Raw genomic sequence first — 24733 nt, 5'->3', positions numbered from 1 at the left:
GACAGCAGTGTATTCTACCTGCACACTGACTGGCGGATCATGCCTGCATATGGAGCAACCCTCTGATGCAGCGGCCCTGCATCAGAGGGTTGCTCCATATGCAGGCATGATCCGCCAGTTCTTACCATTTACCATAAGGCACTGTAGACATGTGCCTACAGGCGCCTGATGATGGAAAGGCGGCTCACTCCCCTACCCTAGTGCCTCCCTTCTTCCTTCCCTATGCAGAGAGCAGAGTGTAAATAAGAGGTTACTCACCCAGCTCTCTGCATTCCACTGATGACATCTCCCTTCAGTCAGAGGCACCACTAGCTACTTAATACTGAGGATACCTCTGGCTATCTACTGTAATGCTAAGGGGCACCTGTAGCTACCTGTGACAGGCAAGGGAAGTAAGGGAGAAATTACATTTGGACCAGCCAGCACACTTGTGGTGCGGTTCAGTAGGTTCATGGAGGGTAAAGTTTAGGGTGCCAGGACATCTGTGCCTATAGGCTCCTGTGATATAAATCCAGGCATGCTCTAATGTCACTGGCAGTCTTTTATTTTCCACTCCTTGTTTCAAGACTATTCTAGCCATGGGACATAACTCTTATTTGTAATGGAGTTCATTAATCCCCAAAACACACTGATAAGTTAATTGGCTCGCCACAACATTGACCTTTGACTTTAATAGGTACACATGCAGTGGCGGCGCTACACTGGGCCCCCCAGGAATTACTGTGCTCCCCCGAGTGCCCCCTGCTCAGTAACATACAGTTAACAGTTTTCAGGCTCAAGAAGCATACAGTGAACAGGTTAGGGTCTGTAGAAAACGCTCCATGTCAGCCAGAGTCTATGCAGGTGTTAAGTAGACCAAGGGTCTTATCTATTAGCCATAAATACCTCATAATCCTTGTAAGATTCCTTGTAATTAAGGTATCTGGGTGACACTTATATTTGCAAAAAATCTCTCTAACTCCCGATTGTATGTTCTGACATTGTCAGTCAACAGGCATAGAGTCTGAAGAAGGCTTACAAGCTGAAAGCCTACGTTTTTAGCTTTACATTAGCCAAGAAACTAGAGCTTATATTTTACAGACAAAAAGTGTTGAATCAAGATAATAATCTTATCACTAAAGCTCGCCAAACATGGATTTGATCACCCAAGTGGGCCCCACCAGCCAGCCATCGTTCCCCAATTTGAAACTGGAGCCGCCACTGTACATATGCCTATGGTAGGATTAAATCGTGAGCTCCTCAGAGGGTCAGTAACCATTATTGTGCACTTTCTGTAAATCCAATAAACTTCATTTCACTTCTCAAATATCACTGTGTGTGTCTCCTGTATGATATATTTAACTGGCATTTTTTATCACAACAACCAAGGATTTATACAAGAAAATTATGATGATTAACAAGGTTGCCCAAGCTTTCGCATCCCACTGTATGCTTTATTGAAGTCCTAAGCCTTACCTGTATGTAATGGCTTCAGTGAAGTCCTTGGTGTTGAAGTCACACAGTCTGTAGCCTTCTCTTTTAAAAGCCAGCACAGCATTTGGGCCAAGCCAAACACTTCCATCCATTCGGGGGGTGAAATGGACTCCAAGGAAAGGAAAGCGAGGGTCAGGAACCTGCAGCCCAATACGGAGAGACATATGAACACCTTCTATACATCATACAATGACAATACAACAAGTCTCAATAGAGCTGGAACTTAAAGAGGAACTTTAAACAAGAATTTAATTCCAATCAGTAGCTGATACCCCCCATTCTAACAAGAAATCTTTACTTTTTCTCAAATAGATCATGAGGGGGGTCTGTATGGCTGAAATTGTAGTGAAACCCCTCCCACAGTGTGATGTCAGCACCTAGGTCCTGACAGTTTGCTGTCCGTGAACCTCGTTGATTTGTGGGAAATAATGGCTTTCCCAAATGCCAAGCAATAAATATCTCCCTCTGTGCATGGAACTCTCAGTAACGAACATATTCCATATAGATCACCTGGCAGAACTAAAGATTATAAATTTGAGAATGTAAATCAGAGAAAGGAAAGATCTTATAATGAGCAGACACTGACTAAATAAATAATTTATAAATGAATATTGTAAACAATAAGCAATTTTACACACACACACACACACACACACACACACACACACACACACACACACACAGCAGTCCTATTAGTCATATGAAAAAGTACACCCTATGCTAAGTTTTTCTTTTGCACAATTTTCACAAAAGGCACATAAATAACTGTAAATGCATTCAAACTAAAAATTCTAAATGCAATAAAGGGAGATCCATTCCTGACTAGGGATGATTAGTGAGATTCAAATAATTCTAAATTGATGAAGTATTATGCAAATGCACACAACTTGAAAATAGATCAATCTAATGAAGCCATTTTAAAGTTGCATAAAAATTTGCATAATCCTGTATGAATTCGTATTTTTTTGCATCTATGACTAGGGATGAGCATTCAAATTCAGACGGTTTTCTGAGTCAGACCCACTGCGCGAAAGGGGGTGGCAGTGGAGGGTTAGCTCACCCTTGCACATCTGTGCTCCAGCTCTCTACAATACGTCCTCCTTCACAGCGAGAAGGCGGGAGCATCGGCAAGCTGGAAGGAACTCACAAGAGTGAGTTAACCACCCTACATTGATCAGCAGATGTAAAGATTTGTGTTCTGATCCAAAGCATTTGGAACACTTCCAAATTTGAATGTTCATCCCTATTCATGACCTAAAGATACAAAAAAAAAGCCCTTTGCTGCCATCTAGTAGCAACACTGATTACAGCGCTCAACAATTCAGACAGTCTAAAAAAATAAAAAAAAAACACCTAAGTACAGTCCAAAAAAGCTGAACCCTTCGAGCCTCCAGTTGGATTTCATTTTATCAATATTACAGAGTTTCAGGCCACTTGGGCTCTGGTTGTGCATTTCTCTATATTATATCTTTGCTAAGTTACTGCATATGCCCTTTGCAAATACTGTTCAATTATCACATGACACAGTCAAAAACGACCAAGGTGAGTAGTTATTTGAATGAATGCCCTTCAGACATCAGGAATAATACATTGAATATAATGCATTTAAATGAATACTTACTGGGTAGATGTTGCCTTTCACAAGATAGCATTTCTCTGGCTTCAGCACCAAGTAATCACCACGGAAAGGAACGATACGCGGTTCCGAGCTACACCCGCTGACCTGAGACAGACGGTCTGAAAACAGACCAGCGCACGTCAACACATATTTACAATATACCTCTTCTCCCTGTTCAAAAATAAATAAAAAGTGAGTTGTAACCAAAGGTGCTCTTAAAGTGTACACAAGATGGGTTGAGGTGCAGAATTTATACTTGCCTGAGGCTTCCTCCAGCCCCATGTGGTCCGTGGGCTCCATCACTGTCCTCCCCAGCCACTCCATCCCGTGGTCACCTCTAAATGTTGGCCAGATGCGGACAGTTGTGCTATTCTGAGCGGCCACGCCCAGTCTTGGTGCGCTACTGGGGGCATGCAAGAGGCTGGGTATGTGCAGAACAGCTCAATTGTCCAAGTTACCTGAGGTGACCACAGTACAGAGGAGAACGGCAATGAAGCCCACTGACCACATGTGGCTAGAGGAAGCCCCAGGTAAATAAACATATTGTCCTATGTCCGGTCTCAGGTTTCCTATAACCAGTCCTGACATAATGCACTTTAAGTGTCCAGTAGGCAAAATGGGGACTCATAGAACCCTGCAAGAGCAGATACTGGACTCAATAAAGGTACAGATTGGTAGGTTAGCTTCATTTTTTCTTACAGTATTTAATATGTAGTCTTATCCTTTGCATACAATTAAGGAAAAACAAATTCCTATATTACGCAACAGGAAATCACTGTGACAGCTTTAGAAGCCCTCATACTGTGGCTGACAATGTGAACACTGGTTTTGGTACCTTGGTCTAGGGAACAGGCAGAAGCCCAGTACCTGTCAGACCACACCTCCCAGAGTTCTCTTAGCAGCCTTTGCAAGGGCAGAAAATTGCCATGGCAGTTCTTTAGGAGTGAGTGTGGCTAACCAACAAAATCTAGATTTTGTGACACGGGTAAATATTTTTTAAACCTTTATGTACTTTACTCTAGTATAACAATTTCTGCTTTTCGTGCTGGTATTTTATTGTTACATTTCAGTAAGGATTAGTATAGATTATTTTTTATTTATATAGCACCAACATATTCCACAGCACTGTACAAAGTACAAAACAAATCAGGACATCCAGTAATACAAGTACAAAAAAAACATACATACCGTATTTTACAGCATATAAGACACACTTTTTCTACAGAAAAAAATGGGGAGAAAAAGATCCTGCGTCTTATATGCCAGATACAGGGAGTCCCCGACTTACAAATGCTGGGGAGAAAAGGGCAACATGCTGGGGAGAAAAGGGCAACATGTTGGGGAGAAAAGGGGACACACTGGAGGTCCCACGGGGAGAAAAGGGGACACAGAGGGCACACTGGGGAGAAAAGGGCAACACGCTGGGGAGAAAAGGGGAACACACTGGGGAGAAAAGGGGAACACACTGGGGAGAAAAGGGGAACACACTGGGGAGAAAAGGGGAACACACTGGGGAGAAAAGGGCAACACGCTGGGGAGAAAAGGGGAACACACTGGGGAGAAAAGGGCAACACGCTGGGGAGAAAAGGGCAACACACTGGGGAGAAAAGGGCAGCACACTGGGGAGAAAAGGGGAACACACTGGGGAGAAAAGGGGAACACACTGGGGAGAAAAGGGGAACACACTGGGGAGAAAAGGGGAACACACTGGGGAGAAAAGGGGACACACTGGAGGTCCCACGGGGGACAAAAGGGGACACACTGGAGGTCCCACGGGGGAGAAAAGGGGACACATTAGAGGGCACACTGGGGAGAAAAGGGCAACATGCTGGGGAGAAAAGGACAACACGCTGGGGAGAAAAGGGGAACACACTGGGGAGAAAAGGGGAACACACTGGGGAGAAAAGGGGGCACACTGGGAAGAGAAGAGGAACACTTCTAATTGGGTTAGAAAATCTACAAGACGCTTCTGGAATATGGACGCACCAGGTTTAGTATATATTTTTGTTCCTGGTTTTTGCCCTCTAAACCTAGGTGTGTCTTTTAGTTCGGAGAGTCTTATATGCTGAAAAATATGGTAGCTTATGTGGGGTTTGCAACATCACCAATACTGGTACATTTATTAAATTACCTTTAAATTTCTGATAGCAACTGGATAATCCAAACCTGTAGAAAAGAATATCACAACTTTGTTATTCCATTTTGAAAAATTGTCTTCAACAGGAATATATCATATACAGAACGCCTAATTTACCAAGAATAGAGACACACTGCGTATACAGGAGCCCTCCTTATTACCTGAGGCTGGAAATACTCTCTGAATAATGATACTCTGTTGTTTCCAATATTTGATACAATATACATTATTACTGCTGAGTAACTCAATCTGCTCACTCTGTATACAGCTTTCTCCATTAAGGAATGCATGGGAAAGCAGTAGTATGCTCTGTGACAGTCCCACTCATAGATGCTGCCTTGTACAGGTCTACATTACAGTGAACTATTGGCTCAGTAAATTTTGCAAATAAAGGGCAACTGAACTAAGAGGGATACAGAGGCAGCCATATTTATTCTACATTTATTTCCTTTTAAACAATACCAGTGACCTGGAAGTCCTGCTGGTCTACTTGGCTGCAGTAGTGTCTGAATCACACACCTGAAACAAGCATGTGACTAATTTGGTTAGATTTCAGTCAGAGCATTTGATCTGCATGCTTGTTCAGGGTCTATGGCTAAAAGGATCAGCAGGACAGCCAGGCAACTGATATGGTTTAAAAGAAATAAATATGGCAGCCCCCATATCCTTGTCAGTTCAGGTATATTTTAAAGCAGGTCACATTTAAAGCCAGTTTTCTTATCTTCAACCGGGCAATTTTTGCCCCAGTCTCCCATTCTCTCTCTCTCTTTCTCTCATGCTCTATTCTGGAAACCTTGACATTCTCTACATACAACTTAGCCATGTCTCTGTAACTTGGTGAATACGGCAGTATGCCATTTCCCGCACAACATGGTAGCAGCAATTACAGGTCTTAGTAACGTTATGGGTAAAGAGTACAGATGGTCAATGAGATGCAAACTATGCAAATTGGTATGCAAATTGATGTGGCTTTCCACTTAGGTGGAATTTGATTGGCCCATTTTTGAGCTGCATAAATTTGCATACACAATTTGCGTAATCCTGCATCAACTCGGGATTTTTTTATTTTTTTTTTGCATCTCATTGACCATCCCTAGTACAGACAATGAAAAAAACACATAAATCCAGGCACATTGACTAAAGTTAGGACATTTAAATGCGTTATTATGGAGGTGCTAAAGGGGGTGTGGCCAGCAAAATGGCTAAGACAGTGAACATGAATGTATTTCGTTAGCTTCCTTGTGAGTTTAGTTTGATGCACTATCTGTCCCAGGAGAGGACGTCAGGATATGCGCTCCTACTCTTTAGATAGGTTTGATGCAATGAATGTTTGCAAGTCTGCACTATGCATACAGGGCCAGAGTTTGGACACCTACGAATACCTGGGTATTTCTGAGCAGTGCAGGTGACTATGCAAGGAAATGCATTCTTTTGCAATTTAGACCCCGGCTTTTAACTTAGCTGTAGGGATAGCAGTGGTGCCTGGATGATCGATTCCTGTGAATGCATTTGTTTGAGCATTTGCATGGGAGTTTGCAAAGGGTTACGGTAACTGTCTTAGTACAGACTATGCACATATGAGCAGGTTGAACACAAGGTGATGCAGTTCATCCATATATTTACATACATTTATAGGCACTCTTGCACCTACTACTCCACATTGGAGAAATCTACAAGTTATAATCATTTTTTTAAAAAAAAAAAAAAGAAGAGCTGAAAATCGAGAGCCTACTACAGTGCAGTAAGTATGAGTATTGAATCTGGACAAAAACTGTTTGAAGTGTTACTCACAAAAGGTGGGTTACCTCCAAGGCAACCACTGTATGTACAGGTGGGAAAAATGACCTATCCCCACTCAGGTTAAAAAGTTACTCTCTGTACAAATATAAATGGAGGTAACACCCCTCCACCAGGCTGGACAAAACACTGAAGATATGACAAAACTGAGGCACCAAGGCAAGATAAAATATATAAAAAAAAAAAAAAAAAAGGTAGGAAGCGGTGGACTTGCCTCCCCATTAATGACTCAATGTGTCAGTCTCCGATAGATAAACACAACTATTTATTAATCATTCCAAAAATGCAACACGTTTCATGGGTCAGCAGCCTGCTTCATCAGGCAATAAAAGGCAACCTGCCCTACTTCCTTGCGGATAATTGCTCCTTTTTTATTGCCTGATGAAGCAGGTTGTTGACCCACGAAATGCATTGCATTTTTGAAGTGATTACCGTAATAAATAGTTGTGTTTATCTGAAACAGACATACCAAGTCTTCAATAAGGGAGGTAAGTTCACCACTTCCTCCCTTTTTAAACAGTTTTTAAATATATTTTATCCTGCGCTGGCATCTCAGTTTTGTCATAACTAATTATTTTCCATGAATGAATCTCCTTCCACAAGGAAATACTGGAAGAGTTACACAGTGGTGGTCATGTAAAAATCCAAAAAAGAAAAAGTGGAGGAAGTTCTTCAGACAAAAACTGTGCAGCAGAGTTTTTATACTGCACTAGAAGCATTGCAGGTTGAACGTGTTTGAGTATTTTGCAAGGACTCCAATTATCTCCCTCCAGTTTACACACATCAGCCCTCAAGAAAATATTCCACAGAGCTGATAAACAGCATGCTGCAAACTCACCCTGTTCTGACCCCGCAGGGCTTTCAGAAACCAGTCTTATATCAGAAACTTCAAAGTCCGTCAGAACGCTTCCTCCAGAGTCCCGAAAATCATCCGTGTATGCCTGACATACTTGTTTATAGTTCACAATACCGGTGTGAGGAGAGTCCAGGGCCATCACTCCCTGCAATGTAAGGGCAAACACAGTCAATACAGTGAGACACTAAGGCTAGGTCCACAATGGTCCGTCCAGAAATGCATTTTTGTAACATATGTTTCCAGTCCATGGAAACATATGCCCAGCCGTGGTGGGAGAGGCAGCCACCATGCTGGAGGGGTGTAGCAGGCAGGATGGGTGTGGCAGTGGGCAGGTCCCCTGTCCCCGCTACCCCTCCAGCTACATGCTGCAAAACTTGTTACCATGTATATCAGCGGCGAGCGGGGAGCTCACCTTCTCTCCACTTCCTCCGCTCACCGCGTCACTGCCTGCAATCCCGCCCTCTAAACTTCGGAGGGCGGCATTGCAAGCAGTGACGCGGCGAGCGGAGGAAGTAGGAGGAGAAGGTAAGCTCCCTGCTCGCCGATGCTATACATTTTGACAAGTTTTGCAGCATGTAGCTGGAGGGGGTAGAGAGGACGGGGGACCCAGGTGAGGGGGGGAATCCCCCCTCCCCGCTGACCAACCCCCGTCCTGCCTGCTATACTCCATCAGCTTGGCAGCCCCCTCTCCCCCCACAGGCTGTGACACAGAAAACGGATCCGTTTCGGTGTCCACAATTTGTCTGTGTAGAAGGGAATCCGTTTACCCATTGCCTGCCACTACCCCTGCGTGTATCAGGGTCCAGATCCATTGCGTGAAAATGCAGCAGTTCCGGACCTTCTGTTCAGGTTTTGAAACCGGGAATCTTTTTTTTTTTTTAAATGGGTGAAGACAGCTGCTATCTAACACTGGTATCCATGGCTCCGGTTTTGATCTGGCCTGAAAAACAGAGCCACGGATACGTTTCCAGACCTAGTGTGAATGAGCCCTTAGTGTATTATTATCATTATACTAGACTTTATGGCCTGCACTCAGTGGAGTCGGGTGATGGTAGGGCCGCACTTCATACCCTAACCCATCCACTGTGCCTTTAATCTGGCTATTAGCATGACTGAAGAGTAGGAATGATCAAAGATAAGCAAATTCTTCTGAATTTATGCAAATTTTTATGCAAATATATGCAGTTTGAAAATGGACCAATCAATTTAAACCTGGGTTTAAATTGTTTGGTTCATTTTTAAACAGAATATATTTGCATAAAAATGTGCATGATTTCGGAAGCATCTGCATCTCATTGATCTGAAGAGACAAACGCTCTCATTTTAATCGGCAACAGTCTGCAATGATCGTAAATGTGTCCAACACTTTAAGGTGGGATTTCTGGCTTCAGACATTTCTGCTCCACCAAAATATACTGAGAAGAAAGGAGACCATTTACAGGTCACTCCCCCCCTCCCCCCACCCCAAACAGAGATGGTTCTTCACTGCAGCCTTATTGCAATGCAGAGTCCTTCTCTCCATAACTCAAAGCAAAAAAGAAAGCCATCCATATAGCAAATAATAGTAATAATAAATTGCCATACACTAGGTACCAACAAAATATGAACAAAGTTTATTAGGGACTTATCCCTTTAAAACCAAATAAAACACATAGCAAGGGATACAGGCTTGCTGGCACAGCAAAAATGACACGTACAATAATAGTCATCAGCCACATCAAATAACAAATAATATTGCACAGTATAACGGAGAATAATATTGGGGTAAATACATTTGTATGTAAAAAATAAACAATCCTCCTATCTATGTCTCTCCAGTGAAGTTGTATGCCGGCTAACTAAAGAGTAAGACCACCAAAGTGTGTAAAAGGTGGAAAAGAAAAAGAAGGAAGCTTACCACCAAAGTCCCCGTATCGACAGCCTGGCCAGTATCCCTGCTAGATCTCACATGTTCCGCAGACCCCTCTGCTTCCTCGCCCTGGCCAGGCTGTCGATACGGGGACTTTGGTGGTAAGCTTCCTTCTTTTTCTTTTCCACCTTTTACACACTTTGGTGGTCTTACTCTTTAGTTAGCCGGCATACAACTTCACGGGAGAGACATAGATAGAAGGATTGTTTATTTTTTACATACAAATGTATTTACCCCAATATTATTCTCCGTTATACTGTGCAATATTATTTGTTATTTGATGTGGCTGATGACTATTATTGTACGTGTCATTTTTGCTGTGCCAGCAAGCCTGTATCCCTTGCTATGTGTTTTATTTGGTTTTAAAGGGATAAGTCCCTAATAAACTTTGTTCATATTTTGTTGGTACCTAGTGTATGGCAATTTATTATTACTATTATTTGCTATATGGATGGCTTTCTTTTTTGCTTTGAGTTGTAACATTAATCATCCATGGCACCTTTTTATTTAATGTGGCTCATTTGCTGTTATTTGTCCTTCTCTCCATAAGTCTCTGGGGATGGTTTACAATGGTTGGAGAGCTCTAATAAGCCTAAGTGATCCATCAAACCTGGAATGAATCAAAAAGTGTGCAACCCGCACCTGGGTTACATCAGAACACAGTGAGGATGCTGAAAGGTTAGTGAATAGTAGCGTGTGCTACTGCAGTCACTTTCATCACTCACAGCAAGAAGTTGATCTTTATTAAATCCAGTCCAGATAAAGGTGAAGCACTCTGGGTGAAGCACATACCCGCTGTCACACGAACATTAATTTACTTCCCTTTCAGCAACCACGTTATATTCTCATATGACCCAGGTATGCCCTGCAAACTTTTGCCCAGCCGATAGTGTCCATTTTTTTTTTTCTTTTTAAACAATCCAATCCGGGTTGGCTGGATTGTTCAGATTTTCCCACCCTCAATGTCAGCTGACAGGAAGCACATACCCGGCAGTAGGGCTCCTTCTCCCGGATGTCTTTAGCGCTGATGAGTTGTAGATCCGGCACATTGTTCCGCAGTCCTCGCTCATACAAAGCTTGTAGTCTTGGGATTTCCTGGTGTTCCACAGCCACTATCAGCTAAAGAGAACATTGCATACATTGTAAAACATAAAACAAGTACAGAATCAGTAACGCATACTAGATTACAGGGTCCTGCTCTACCTGTGCATGTGACCCAAAAGAAACTAAAGCAATCAAGGCAGACATTTTTATGTCTTTCAACAATGACACTTCTGGACTGCAATGCTGGATCTTGTCTACACTAGTGCAAATGGTTTCTTTTTTCCTAGGTTTCCACAGGGCTGCACACAAAAACTCAGGTTGGCACATCTCACTTGTGATTATTTCCTCTGATCTAAAAAAGTAGGTTTGACCACAAAATGCGTCAGGGTACCTTCCATAGTCTGGAATCATGTCACCATTCATGGGCCAGGATCTGACATTTCATACAAACTTTCTTAGTGGTCTATTTCCTTAAACCTATAAGAATCCTTTGCATGTCTGTCAGTTCAGCTTTACAAGTCATTAGTCATGTGTGAAGCGACCGCGGAAGTATCAGCTGATGTGCATACCAAAGTTTGTGAGGGACACTGCCAGCGGATATGACGTGGTGGGTTGTGCTTGGAGCGGCACAAAGTATTTGATTGAAGACAGGCGAGACTCTCCTAATGGCCGTAAGCCGATTGGCAAATACCTGCATAGGGGGGAGGAGTTTGGGGTATAAAGGGGTTGATGTGAGGGGGTGCTCTTGGTCTTGATAAAGCCCTTATTGCGGGGCAAACCGGCTGTCAATCTGCTGTTCTCCGCACCTCTCTATACCTTCAATACCTGCTGCTGAAACTGCATCTGGACTGTGATAAGTATAATGTGCTTTTATGCTGCCTACTATCTTTTTATGGAAGTGTTCTATTAAAGATTGAGAAGTTTTATTTTGCAAACGAGTTGCTGCTGGATTTCTGTTTCTATGTGTATGCTATATTATGGATCTTTAGGTCACCGGATGCTGCACCGTTTGAGTCCATTGAGCTGAAGTAACAGGCATTAGTTTGGGGTGCACTCATTTTGTTTTTGGATGTGGATTTACAAGTCATTACTTGGGAAGCAGACTTTAGACATAGAATCCTATCTGTTCAAAGTGTACTTAAGCCCACTAAAATGGGGCTATTTATACTTACCTGGGTCTTCCTCCAGCTCCATGAGGTGTGTGGGCTCCCTCACCATTCTCTCTAGCCATTTTTTGTCTTGTAATCCTCACCAGTAGTCTGTCCAGTCATGCACTTCTACGCATGCACGGCCTAGCCGCACGCCCCCATCCTTGAGAGCGTTCTGTTCTTGGGCAGCACTGCCTGAACGCTCCAGCGCAGAAGAGTGTGGCCGGCCGGATGACCAGATAACGGACCGGTAAGCGAGCACGGCGAGAGAGCGCGTGAACCTCAAGGGGCTTGAGGAAGCCCCAGGCAAGTATAAATTACCCCATTATAGTGGTCTCAGGTACACATTAAAGAGAACCCGAGGTAAGAGGGATATGGAGCTTGACATGTTTATTACCTTTTAGCCACTTAAGTACCAGCAGTCTCTGCCCCCCTAAGGACCAGAGAGCACTGGTACAAGAGCAACAGAATCCCGACGAATCGCCGCTCGCCAGGACCATCCTGACACCCACTCTGCCGTCTCTATGACTACAGAGTCATGTGAGCCGGTCAGGAGCCGTTTTGGTTGGCTCCTGACCGTGTCTATCAATGTAAGCCAATGGGAGCGGCTTACATTCATAGACACGGCAAGGAGCCAATGAAATCGGCTCCTGACCGGCTCACATGGCTCTGCCATCATATAGACAGGCAAAGCCAGTGAGCTGCGGCAAGACACGTCGAGTTTGAGTGGCGCGATCGGTGGGGAGCGACAGAAACGGCAGATGCGCGCTGCGGGCAGTGATTGAACTCTACGCCCTGCCAGCCTGGAGCCCACCAAAACAGGGCATAGATTTCAATCACTGCGGTCCTTAAGTAGTTAAACAATGCACATTTCCTGGCTGCCATGCTGATCGTCTGCCTTTAATACATTTAGCTATAGACCCTGAACAAGCATACAGATCAGATATCTATGACAAATCTGACAAGATTAGCTGCATGCTTGATTCAGGTGTGTGATTTAGACACTACTGACCAGAAAGATCAGCAGGACTGCCAGGCAACTGGTATTTCTGAAAAGGAAATAAATATGGCAGCCTCCATATACCTCTCACTAAAGCTCTCTGGTAAAAAGTAAATAAATATGGCAGCTTCCACAGGTCTCTCACCTCAGGTTCCGTTTAAGGCCCGTTTTATACTTACCGCATTACATCGTGTCGCGGTACTCTACCCTGCCACAGTGGCCATTCAAGTCAATGAGGCATGACACACTGCCTGTGGTGTGATGCAGCGGGAGTGCTCCGGGTACGCAGAACCTCCAGTGCATTAGGATGTGACTCTGGGAAAGTCACATGTTATATTTTTTCTTTGGTCGCACCTCACCTCTGACCCATGTGGTGTGACTTATCAGCTGTGGTGCGACTCTTCTAGATAACCGCTATCACAGCGCACTAGTATAAAAGGACCCAGAGAGCAAATTATCCCGGTGATGTTAACCCACCCCCACCCCCCCAGTTTTGGTGAGCACCCGGCTGTCATCGGCTCACCTCCTCCTCTGCTGCAAGCAGAGTTGTGCAGAGAAGCACCTGCCCTGCATTCTCTCATCTCACCCCATCTGGCTACTTTTTCATGCCATCCGGCTGGAAAGAAATTCTGGGGAGAACACTATAGAGCCAAAAAACAAAACTCGCTGGGCTACTATTATTTTGTAATACTTATTAAAAAAGTTTAAAGTAAACCTGTAACAACTGTAACACCACAAAAAAATTATATACTTTAATCAGTAGCTAGAAGCCTCTGGCTAATCCAAAGGCTTTACCGATCCTCTCCGACACCTCCACTGTCGGCCGAGAGACTCTGTATCTTCGCGGACACATTCCCCTCTGTGTACCAGCGTGGCCGCACTGTGCAGATGTCAGTGGGTGTGCCCCTGCGCAGCAGCACAGAGTCACTAGTTTATAGAGAAAAGAAAGCTGTGTGCGAGTGGTTCCATGCTACTGCACGGTCATGGACTGTGCTTTCCAACTGCGCAGTGTGGACACGCTCATACACGGAGGGAAACATGGCTGGGAGCAATCTTCAACTTTAACATCAAAGATTGTTCACCACAAGAGGGGCCTAGGGAGACTGGGGGAGCTTCTGTATCAAACTTTTTTTTTGGAAAGATTACAGGTACCCTTTAAGAAATAAGAATAATAACCTAAAATTTACAATGAAATAAAGTGAACAGACAACATATTATCATTCTGATCTGCGTTCACAGATCATGGCATTGCTGGTAGTTAGCAATCACTACATACCTTTCCACACTTCTTGTATGGGATGAGCCTGCGGTCACAGTAGTCATACAAGAGAGATGACCCTCGGACACACAGTCTGGCTTTCAGAGACCCCGGCGTATAATATATTCCACTGTGTATCACTCCACTATTGTGGCCACTCTGGTGCATAGCTAGGTAAATAAATAAAAAAAGGGAATGGTAGTTACATTTGCCTTAAAGCGGTATTGTCACCATAAAAATCAAATTTCAACAGCAACTGTCTGAGTTGATAAAGATGCCAATCCTGCATTCAAAACTTGCAAAACTTTTTCTGCTGTTATGGTTTGTAGTTATGACATACTTTAGGGGCACTGGCCCTAGTGACAAAGAGTTGAATGCTGGGAGTTCTTTTTATCTATAATATATTGCTCCTCTTCCATTTATTTCCCTATCTAGCTGCTTATCGGAAACACCCTCTGATTACTTGTGTTTACAAGCAAGGCTGAGGTGACTCAGTGATTGGATGTGTAGAAAAAAGACAGTGCAGTTCCTATTATACACCTCAGTGGGAGTGTCTGAAGACTCTGGGAGGGCAGCTAATGAATACACAATGAGCAAGAGAATGGAGAGGGAGAAACAAGAGTCAGGGAGGATATGATGTCAGCATTAGCTTGGCAAGATGGCCACTGCCTAGAATAGGATTTTCTGCTTTTCCTTTATAAAATTCACAGGAATCATTACGTGGATAGCACAATACATCTGTTATGTAAGTAATAATAATAATTCTTTTTTTGTATAGCGCTTTTCTCCTGTCGGACTTAAAGCGCTTGCGCGGCAGCCACTAGAGCACACTCAGTAGACAGTAATACTAAAATAATAATAAATATATATATATATATATATATATATATATATATATATATATATATATATATATATATATATATATATATATATATATATATATATATATATATATATATATATATATATATATATATATATATATATATATATATATATATTACACACACACACACGTGTGAAAAACTATTTGCCCCCTTCCTGATTTCTTATTCTTTTGCATGTTTGTCACACTTAAATGTTTCTGCTCATCAAAAACCGTTAACTATTAGTCAAAGATAACATAATTGAACACAAAATGCAGTTTTAAATGATGGTTTTTATTATTTAGTGAGAAAAAAAACTCCAAATCTACATGGCCCTGTGTGAAAAAGTGATTTGCCCCCCCTTGTTAAAAAATAACTTAACTGTGGTTTATCACACCTCAGTTCAATTTCTGTAGTCACCCCCAGGCCTAATTACTGCCACACCTATTTCAATCAAAAAAATCACTTAAATAGAAGCAATCTGACACAGAGAAGTAGACCAAAAGCACCTCAAAAGCTAGAAATCATGCCAAGATCCAAAGAACAAATGAGAACAAAGTACTGTAATTGAGATCTATCAGTCTGGTAAAGGTTATAAAGCCATTTCTAAAGCTTTGGGACTCCAGTGAACCACAGTGAGAGCCATTATCCACAAATGGCAAAAACATGGAACAGTGATGAACCTTCCCAGGAGAGGCTGGCCGACCAAAATTACCCCAAGAGCGCAGAGAAAACTCATCCGAGAGGCCACAAAAGACCCCAGGACAACATCTAAAGAACTGCAGGCCTCACTTGCCTCAATTAAGGTCATTGTTCATGACTCCACCATAAGAAAGAGACTGGGCAAAAACGGTCTGCATGGCAGATATCCAAGGCGCAAACCACTTTTAAGCAAAAAAAACATTAAGGCTCGTCTCAATTTTGCTAAAAAAACATCTCAATGATTGGCAAGACTTTTGGGAAAATACCTTGTGGACCGACGAGAGAAAAGTTGAACTTTTTGGAAGGTGCGTGTCCCGTTACATCTGGCATAGAAGTAACACAGCATTTCAGCAAAAGAACATCATACCAACAGTAAAATATGGTGGTGGTAGTGTGATGGTTTGGGGTTGTTTTGCCGCTTCAGGACCTGGAAGGCTTGCTGTGATAGATGGAACCATGAATTCTACTGTCTACCAAAAAAAAATCCTGAAGGAGAATGTCCGGCCATCTGTTTGTCAACTCAAGCTGAAGCGATCTTGGGTGCTGCAGCAGGACAATGACCCAAAACACACCAGCAAATCCACCTCTGAATGGCTAAAGAAAAACAAAATGAAGACTTTGGAGTGGCCTAGTCAAAGTCCTGACCGGAATCCTATTGAGATGTTGTGGCATGACCTCTAAAAGGCGGTTCATGCTAGAAAACCCTCAAATAAAGCTGAATTACAACAATTCTGCAAAGATGAGTGGGCCAAAATTCCTCCAGAGCGCTGTAAAAGACTCGTTGCAAGTTATCGCAAACGCTTGATTGCAGTTATTGTTGCTAAGGGTGGCCCAACCAGTTATTAGGTTCAGGGGGCAATTTCTTTTTCACACAGGGCCATATAGGTTTTGAGTTATTTTTCTCACTAAATAATAAAAACCATCATTTACAACTGTATTGTGTGTTCAATTATGTTATTTTTGACTAATAGTTAACGGTTTTTGATGAGCAGAAGCATCTAAGTGTGACAAACATGCAAAAGAATAAGAAATCAGGAAGGGGCAAATAGTTTTTCACACCACTGTATGTATGTATACATATACACACACACATATATATATATATATATATATATATATATATATATATATATATATATATATATATATATATATATATATATATATATATATATATATATATATATATATATATATATATATATATATATATATATATATATATATATATATATATATATATATATATATATATATATATATATACACATATATACATATATATATATATATACACACACACATACATACATATACAGGATCTTCTCAAAAAATTAGCATATTGTGATAAAGTTCATTATTTTCTGTAATGTACTGATAAACATTAGACTGTCATATATTTTAGATTCAAATACACACAACTGAAGTAGTTCAAGCCTTTTATTGTTTTAATATTGATGATTTTGGCATACAGCTCATGAAAACCCAAATTTCCTATCTCAAAAAATTAGCAGATTTCATCTGACCAATAAAAGAAAAGTGTTTTTAAAACAAAACAAGTCAACGTCAACCTTCAAATAATTATGTTCAGTTATGCACTCAATACTTGGTCGGGAATCCTTTTGCAGAAATGACTGCTTCAATGCGGCGTGGCATGGAGGCAATCAGCCTGTGGCATTGCTCAGGTGTTATGGAGGCCCAGTATGCTTTGATAGCGGTCATAAGCTCATCAAGAGTGTTGGGTCTTGTGTCTCTTAACTTTCTCTTCACAATATCCCACAGATTCTCTATGGGGTTCAGGTCAGGAGAGTTGGCAGGCCAATTGAGCACAGTAATACCATGGTCAGTAAACCATTTACCAGTGGTTTTGACACTGTGAGCAGGTGCCAGGACGTGCTGAAAAATGAAATCTTCATCTCCATAAAGCTTTTCAGCAGATGGAAGCATGAAGTGCTCCAAAATCTCCTGATAGCTAGCTGCATTGACCCTGCACTTGATAAAACACAGTGGACCAACACCAGCAGCTGACATGGCACCCCAGCCCATCACTGACTGTGGGTACTTGACACTGGACTTCAGGCATTTTGGCATTTCCCTCTCCCCAGTCTTCCTCCAGACTCTGGCACCTTGATTTCCGAATGACATGTAAAAGTTGCTTTCATCCGAAAAAAGTACTTTGGACCACTGAGCAACAGTCCAGTGCTGCTTCTCTGTAGCCCAGGTCAGGCGCTTCTGCCGCTGTTTCTGGTTCAAAAAGTGGGTTCATGCTTCCATCTGCTGAAAAGCTTTATGGAGATGAAGATTTCATTTTTCAGCACCACCTGGCACCTGCTCACAGTGCCAAAACCACTGGTAAATGGTTTACTGACCATGGTATTACTGTGCTCAATTGGCCTGCCAACTCTCCTGACCTGAACCCCATAGAGAATCTGTGGGATATTGTGAAGAGAAAGTTGAGAGACGCAAGACCCAACACTCTGGATGAGCTTAAGGCCGCTATCGAAGCATCCTGGGCCTCCATAACACCTGAGCAGTGCCACAGGCTGATTGCCTCCATGCCACGCCGCATTGAAGCAGTCATTTCTGCAAAAGGATTCCCGACCAAGTATTGAGTGCATAACTGAACATAATTATTTGAAGGTTGACTTTTTTTGTTTTAAAAACACTTTTCTTTTATTGGTCGGATGAAATATGCTAATTTTTTGAGATAGGAAATTTGGGTTTTCATGAGCTGCATGCCAAAATCATCAATATTAAAACAATAAAAGGCTTGAACTACTTCAGTTGTGTGTATTTGAATGTAAAATATATGAAAGTCTTATGTTTATCAGTACATTACAAAAAATAATGAACTTTATCACAATATGCTAATTTTTTGAGAAGATCCTGTATATATATATATATATATATATATATATATATATATATATATATATATATATATATATATATATATATATATATATATATATATGGTGCCCATACATCAGGCGACGTATGGGCAGACTGACCATGAGACAGATCCCCCTCTGATCCCTCTCATATCAGAAATCAGCCACAGCCATCTGCTTGGCCGCATCACCGCGAGTGCCTGTACCACATGGCTCCAGGTATGTGTGTGAAGTCACGCATGCACCTAGTGCCACATGCTACAGACTATCACGGTGAGGGTGATGGAGGTCAGGAATAGCACTGGTGGACAGGTGAGTTTTTAAAACATTGCACACGGGCATAGGGGGAGACACTTTACATCGATTTTTCTCTATTTTGATAGAATTATTGAAACGGAAGGTTGATGGACCTGCGAATTCACCTGACGTCTAGCCATTTAAGACACACATGTGTAAAGATACAAACCATTTAGATATAGTTTTCCACATCCAGAAGCTAGGTGGCAATTAGAGAGGTCAGTGAGATTTTAATACAATGAGAGTGAGATTGTATACAAATTGTACGCAGGTTGAAGTGGGCCCAATTCAGGTCGTCTGGAAGTGCATTTGACTGAACGTCCAAGCTGAACACAATATGAGGGTCATATAATTTCCAGCAATACAGGCAGCCACTGTGCAACAATAACAAACAAAGGTGGGAAATCAAGTGCGCACTCCTCAGTCTTACTTATACAACAAGCTCAAAATCACCTCCTGGCTAGAACTACTGCATGTGTTTACTGTGCTCTGCCCTTAGTCAGCGCTGATCTTCCATGAGGGTAGAACTAGGCAATTTCTCAGGGCCCCTCAGCAGGGATAGAGGCAAGCTGAAGAAAGGAGGCAGTGCTCCAGCCTGGCAGGTAAGATCACACTCGGCCGTGTGCACTCTACATGTGTCAATGGCTCTACTAACTGCTATATGGGCAGGGGGAGGGGAAGGCAATGGTTACCTAATAAAGGGGGGAGGCAAAGGCCACCCAACACTGCTATATGGGGGACGGGGTGCTTAACTTTTGCCCAGGGTCCCATTTTATCTAGAACTGGCCCTGGCATTAAGCCCCATTCCCCAAATGCCTAGTGATTGCGATGTTGCTATGTTCCCGTTCATGCAAACCGCAAGTGCTGCGGTGAGAACAGTCCCATAATCTTGTAGGGATACATTGTACACAGCTTGCTGATCGCTAGCAATCAGCAAAGCACTACAACACAGCAGAAAAACATCCCAGCAGGGATGTGCTCAGATTCGAATTCGGGTGAATCCGGATAGTAGCTATCCGGATTTCACCCAGATACCTGTGCGGTGTGGTTAAGCTTACCTATCTGACGTCTTCTTCGGTCCGTCCCTCGGTGCCTCCCGCGATGCGGTCCAATCCGGCGTCACGTGACTATACACTTCCTCCTTCAACCCGGAAGGAGGAAGTGTTTGTAATCACATAACCGCATTGTGGGAGGCACCGAGGGACGGACCGAAAGAAGACATCAGATAGGTAAGCTTGACCCCCCTGCCCACCCCGCACAGGTATCTGGGTGAAATCCTGATAGCTACTATCCGGATTCACCCGAATTCGAATCTGAGCCCATCCCTGCATCCCAGTGTGAAATGGGCCCCAAGTGCTGGAAAACAAGAGCTGACCAATCTGCTTTAAGACAGCGAGAGCTGACCAATCCGCTTATGGACAGGGAGAGTAGATCAATCCAACCAATCACCTGTATACTGTTATATACTGGGTACCACATACAGTACAGCACCTGTATCTGTTCACACATAGCACCAGTATATGATTTTTTTTTAATTTTATTTTATGTGCGTTGGAAGATGGGTAGTCTTATACGGCGAGTATATCCCAAATTCTATATTTTAACTGGAAAGGTAGGGGGGGGGGGGATGGTCGCCTTATACGCCGGAATATTCTTTTTTTAAATATCTTTGTTAATACATGTTACAGTATTGTATAAACTGTTAAAAATACATTACATTAAAACACATTGAAAAAGATCCTCCCCAAAAGACAAAAATATCGTTTATACATATCCAAGTACAGAATAGAAAGGGCCCTTTTCTACTGGAAATCCTAAACTCAACTGCAAACTCACGACTAGTATGATTAAAACATAACCCTTCCTAATCTACTAGACTTACCAATTTCCTTCTCTTTCTCTAGCAGGGCAAATCGCAGTGCAGGATGGCGAAGGATCAGCTGTCGTGCTGATGCAAGACCCACAATGCCGCCGCCCACAACCACAACATCGTAAGTGCTGAAAATAATGAAACCGTTACTAACAAGTTCAGAAATCTAATCAGTAATGTTAATAATACAAAAATGATTACCATACATTATTTGATACTCTATTTTCACTCAACTGCTATTTCACTAAGTATTCAATAATCACTACTAAAATAGACATGATCCACATGAGATCAGCAATCTTTACGTTTCCCCTTAATAAAACATCACATACCAAGTCATACCTCTTTATTCTGGAAAACAAAAATTATGCTGGTAAACACTTTTGATAAAACTAACCTTCAAAAGCCATTATAAGCCATACAAAAGCAGAGCAGCCATAACACGTGACAATAAACTTCTCCTTGCCACTCTCTGCATTGGACTAGAGGCGATATTATCGGCTGAAGGAAAAATGCAACAGCCTGTTTGTAGCCCCTGGAGGTGCTTGGGGCACTGGGGAAATTGCCTAGTTTGCCTCTACATTAACATTGGCACTGAATGTATAAAAATAGTATTCAACACGCTGCTGCCATTTGTTCCCATTGAATGGCAGACCCCCCGGGCCGCAACAGCACTACCTTAGTATGCAATGAAAGCTGGATGGGATCCTTGTGAGCAGGGCCGGTTCAAGTAACAATTGGGCCCAAGGGCACAATTAGCCTGGGGGCCCCCCAACAGACACCCCCGACTAAAAAGCGTCATTAGAGGCCCTTTATTGCAGCCAAATTTCCCTCCTGGGCTCCTGAGCTGGCTGCAGACCCTCCCCCAATCACCTCCCAACTTAACAGACTCTGCAGAGTCCCTGGGGTGCAACAGTTAAGATGGGGGAGGGACAACTTGGGGGCCCCTACAGGCTCTGGGGCCCTGGGGCAATTGCCCATTTTTTCCTATGGTAGCTCCGGCCCTGCTTGTGAGATGCATTCTTTTTAAACCAAACATGTCTCAAACCTGAGCAACTGGAAGTGATCATCAATGGTCATGCAAGTTTAACGTCATGCAGCTCCTCCAGAGGTATCAGTCGCTGAATAATAAGCAGATTTACACTTTTGCAGTAAAAATGCCTAGCCTGGCCTTGCGGGTGACAGGAAATCTGTGCGTCGGAGGCACTATGGAAGTTTGGGGGGGGAAGCTTGTTAGGCGGTCAGGGTTAGGCATGGGATCAGTTGAGGGAGGGTGAAATCGGTTAGGCATCGGTGCTGAGGGTGTCAGTTAGGGATTGGTAGTGGGAGGGCTCTGTGTGAGAATAGGGTTCAGTTTAGCGACAGTAAAATATCACTACATTTTACTTAATTTCATAGTAGAATATCAGTAATTTACCAATATTATACTAGCAGCTAATTCTGGCACAAAAAAAAAATCCATGATGCCCATGTTGCGTGTATGCGACCCTGGCCGCTCCCAATTGGTTGTTCAGAAACCATAACACTTCAGATTACTATCACTGATATACAGTATATAGCGCCAACATATTCCATAGCACTTCCATGTGGATAACTGCCTGTAGTATCAAATTACATTTGGTGTATTAATCCTCTATACTGTAATCATGTTTAGTTCACACAATATGCGTCGGTTGCCCGGGTTTGGGACAGGTATTAGTTGTAAATTATAAATCTTGGCTGGCTTGGATATTCCTCTGAACATTCCTTTGATCAATCTGTTACTGATGAATAGCATAATCTCAATAACAAATAAGTACTAAACTCACAAGCTACTATTTGACTGTTTATTTATGGGAGCTTAATATAGTTACTCTTTGTACCCTGTTACTAATTGCAAAATCCTATCCCTAAGGAAGAAGCATGGGACAAAATCCACCTTTCTCCTTGGCCCAAGAATACAAATGCCAACATCAACATCGGAAAAGCAAAGTTAAAAAGCATGCTGTGCTTGAAAGAGTGCAGTCGGTGGAATAAACAAAGATCTCCAGTGTAAAGCCATGCTTTCTTATGCCTAGTACACAACATGCAATTTCCCATCAGATTGATGTGTCCAATCGATAATTTCCAACATGTCCAATCTGATTTCCGGTCGATTTTCTGAATTACTTCTGCTCAAAAGTGATTGAAAAATCGATTGGAAACCTGATCGGATCTAACAGAAATTATCGATTCAACCAATTGATCTGGCAGGAAATTGCATGGTGTGTACCAGGCATTAGTCTCAGCTTCCAGCACCAATCTCCCTTCAGCCGTGCATCCTATCAGAACAGTTCAATTTGCCAACCACGACTGGGGTTGCGCCTGAAATTGGGTTTGGCACATACAAGGCTCGCAGACGTGAATATAGGATAAAACACAATATACATTACAACATAGAGTGTACACAAGATACGTTACAGAGGCAGTGATTCAATAGACAGCTTGGAGAGAGTCCAAGAGGTTAACAGTCGAAGGGAGAAAAGGGTTTCTGTGCCTAGAGGTCTTGGTGGAGATTTTATTTTATTTTTAAGTATTTATATAGTGCCGACATATTACGCAGCGCTGTACAGAGTATATTGTCTTGTCACTAACTGTCCCTCAGAGGGGCTCACAATCTAGTCCTTACCATAGTCATATGTATGTATCGTGTAGTGCATGTATGGTCTAGGGCCAATTTTTTGGGGAGGAAGCCAATTAACGTAGCTGTATGTTTTGGGGATGTGGGAGGAAACCAGAGTGCCCGGAGGAAACCCACACAGACACGAGGAGAACATACAAACTCCTTGAAGATGTTGACCTGGCTGGAATTCGAACCGGGGACCCAGCGCTTGCAAGGCGAGAGCGCTAACCCCTATGCCTGAAACCTCTGGCATAATGGGAGCCGATCGAAGAAGCAATGCACAGTGTTCTCCCCAGGCTCTTTTAGACGGTTGCTCCACCCGGCTAGTTTTGGTGAGCACCCGGCTGTCTTAGGCTCACCTCCTCCTCTGCTGTAAGCAGAGTTGTACAGAGAAGCGCTGGCCTTCCATTCTCTCATCTCGCCCCACCCGGACAATTTTTCATGCCACCCGGCTGGAAAAAACTTCTGGGGAGAACACTGAATGCATGAAAGGAAATTTGCTCAACTGGAAGATTAAGAAGTCCAATTTTGATTAAATAATGGTTCTGGACAGAGACCAAGCATCTCACGTATTTTGGAGCTATACTCGCTCCTTAGTCATAACTAAAAATGCCATGTAGGAGCAACAATGTATACACACTCAGTAACACCCCTATGGGCAGAGGGTGCCATTTAATACTGGGGGCACACCTGGCTACCTATACTGGGGGTAGGCTCATCAGCTACCTGAACTGGGGACCAAGCTAAGAATAGGGGTGTATATGGCAACTAGTACTGGGGGGGGGGGGGCACATTGGCTACCTATACTGGTCTGACCCCTCTCAAAATGTAAGAAGCCTTTGTGGCCTACAAATCAAAATGTTTGCCCACCTCTTACCTAGCCTCAGGAGGCATGGCTTTAAATGTCAGGGCAATACCCCCCACCGAACGCACATGACATAGGTCACTAAGGAGAGGAGATTCTGTGAATTGGGGCAACAGGTATTTTCACTTAATTGTGCAAAAATTACAACTTTTAGAATTTAACCACTTCAGGACCACAGTGCTAAACCCCCCTAAAGGCTAGGCTATTTTGTTCAAAATAGGCCACTGCAGCTTTAAAGAGAATCTGTACTGTGAAAATCTTACATAAATAAACGTACCAGCCTGTTTGCTGTCTTCTCCTAGCCCCCCTCTGTGACATTTTCGCCGCTCCCGCTGCTTTCCTGGTGATAAAATCCCTG

The 24733-nt window shown here is 42.8% G+C and overlaps 1 protein-coding gene across 3 annotated transcripts in view; it reads right to left on the bottom strand.

Annotated features, from left to right (window-relative positions):
* Positions 1 to 24733, bottom strand: part of LOC137533042 (L-2-hydroxyglutarate dehydrogenase, mitochondrial-like) — a 42252-nt gene that overhangs the window by 13678 nt on the left and 3841 nt on the right. The window contains exons 1-8 of one of the 3 annotated variants that reach the window (XM_068254182.1): positions 21918 to 22135; positions 20882 to 20997; positions 14259 to 14410; positions 10778 to 10909; positions 7864 to 8026; positions 5223 to 5257; positions 3095 to 3262; positions 1456 to 1613 (exon numbers count right to left, since the gene is read on the bottom strand). In XM_068254182.1, the coding sequence (XP_068110283.1) occupies positions 1456 to 1613; positions 3095 to 3262; positions 5223 to 5257; positions 7864 to 8026; positions 10778 to 10909; positions 14259 to 14410; positions 20882 to 20997; positions 21918 to 21949 (956 nt within the window). In that variant the 5' untranslated portion in view covers positions 21950 to 22135. Of the gene's footprint in view, positions 1 to 1455; positions 1614 to 3094; positions 3263 to 5222; positions 5258 to 7863; positions 8027 to 10777; positions 10910 to 14258; positions 14411 to 20881; positions 20998 to 21917; positions 22136 to 24733 lie in introns of those variants that run through there. The other 2 variants (XM_068254181.1, XM_068254183.1) reach the window with 2 other exon arrangements.

The sequence above is a fragment of the Hyperolius riggenbachi genome, chromosome 9 (genome assembly GCF_040937935.1).
Source record: "Hyperolius riggenbachi isolate aHypRig1 chromosome 9, aHypRig1.pri, whole genome shotgun sequence".
Lineage (NCBI taxonomy): Eukaryota > Metazoa > Chordata > Amphibia > Anura > Hyperoliidae > Hyperolius > Hyperolius riggenbachi.
The sequence above is the reverse complement of the archived record's forward strand: the minus strand, read 5'-3'. Positions and strand labels throughout refer to the sequence as shown.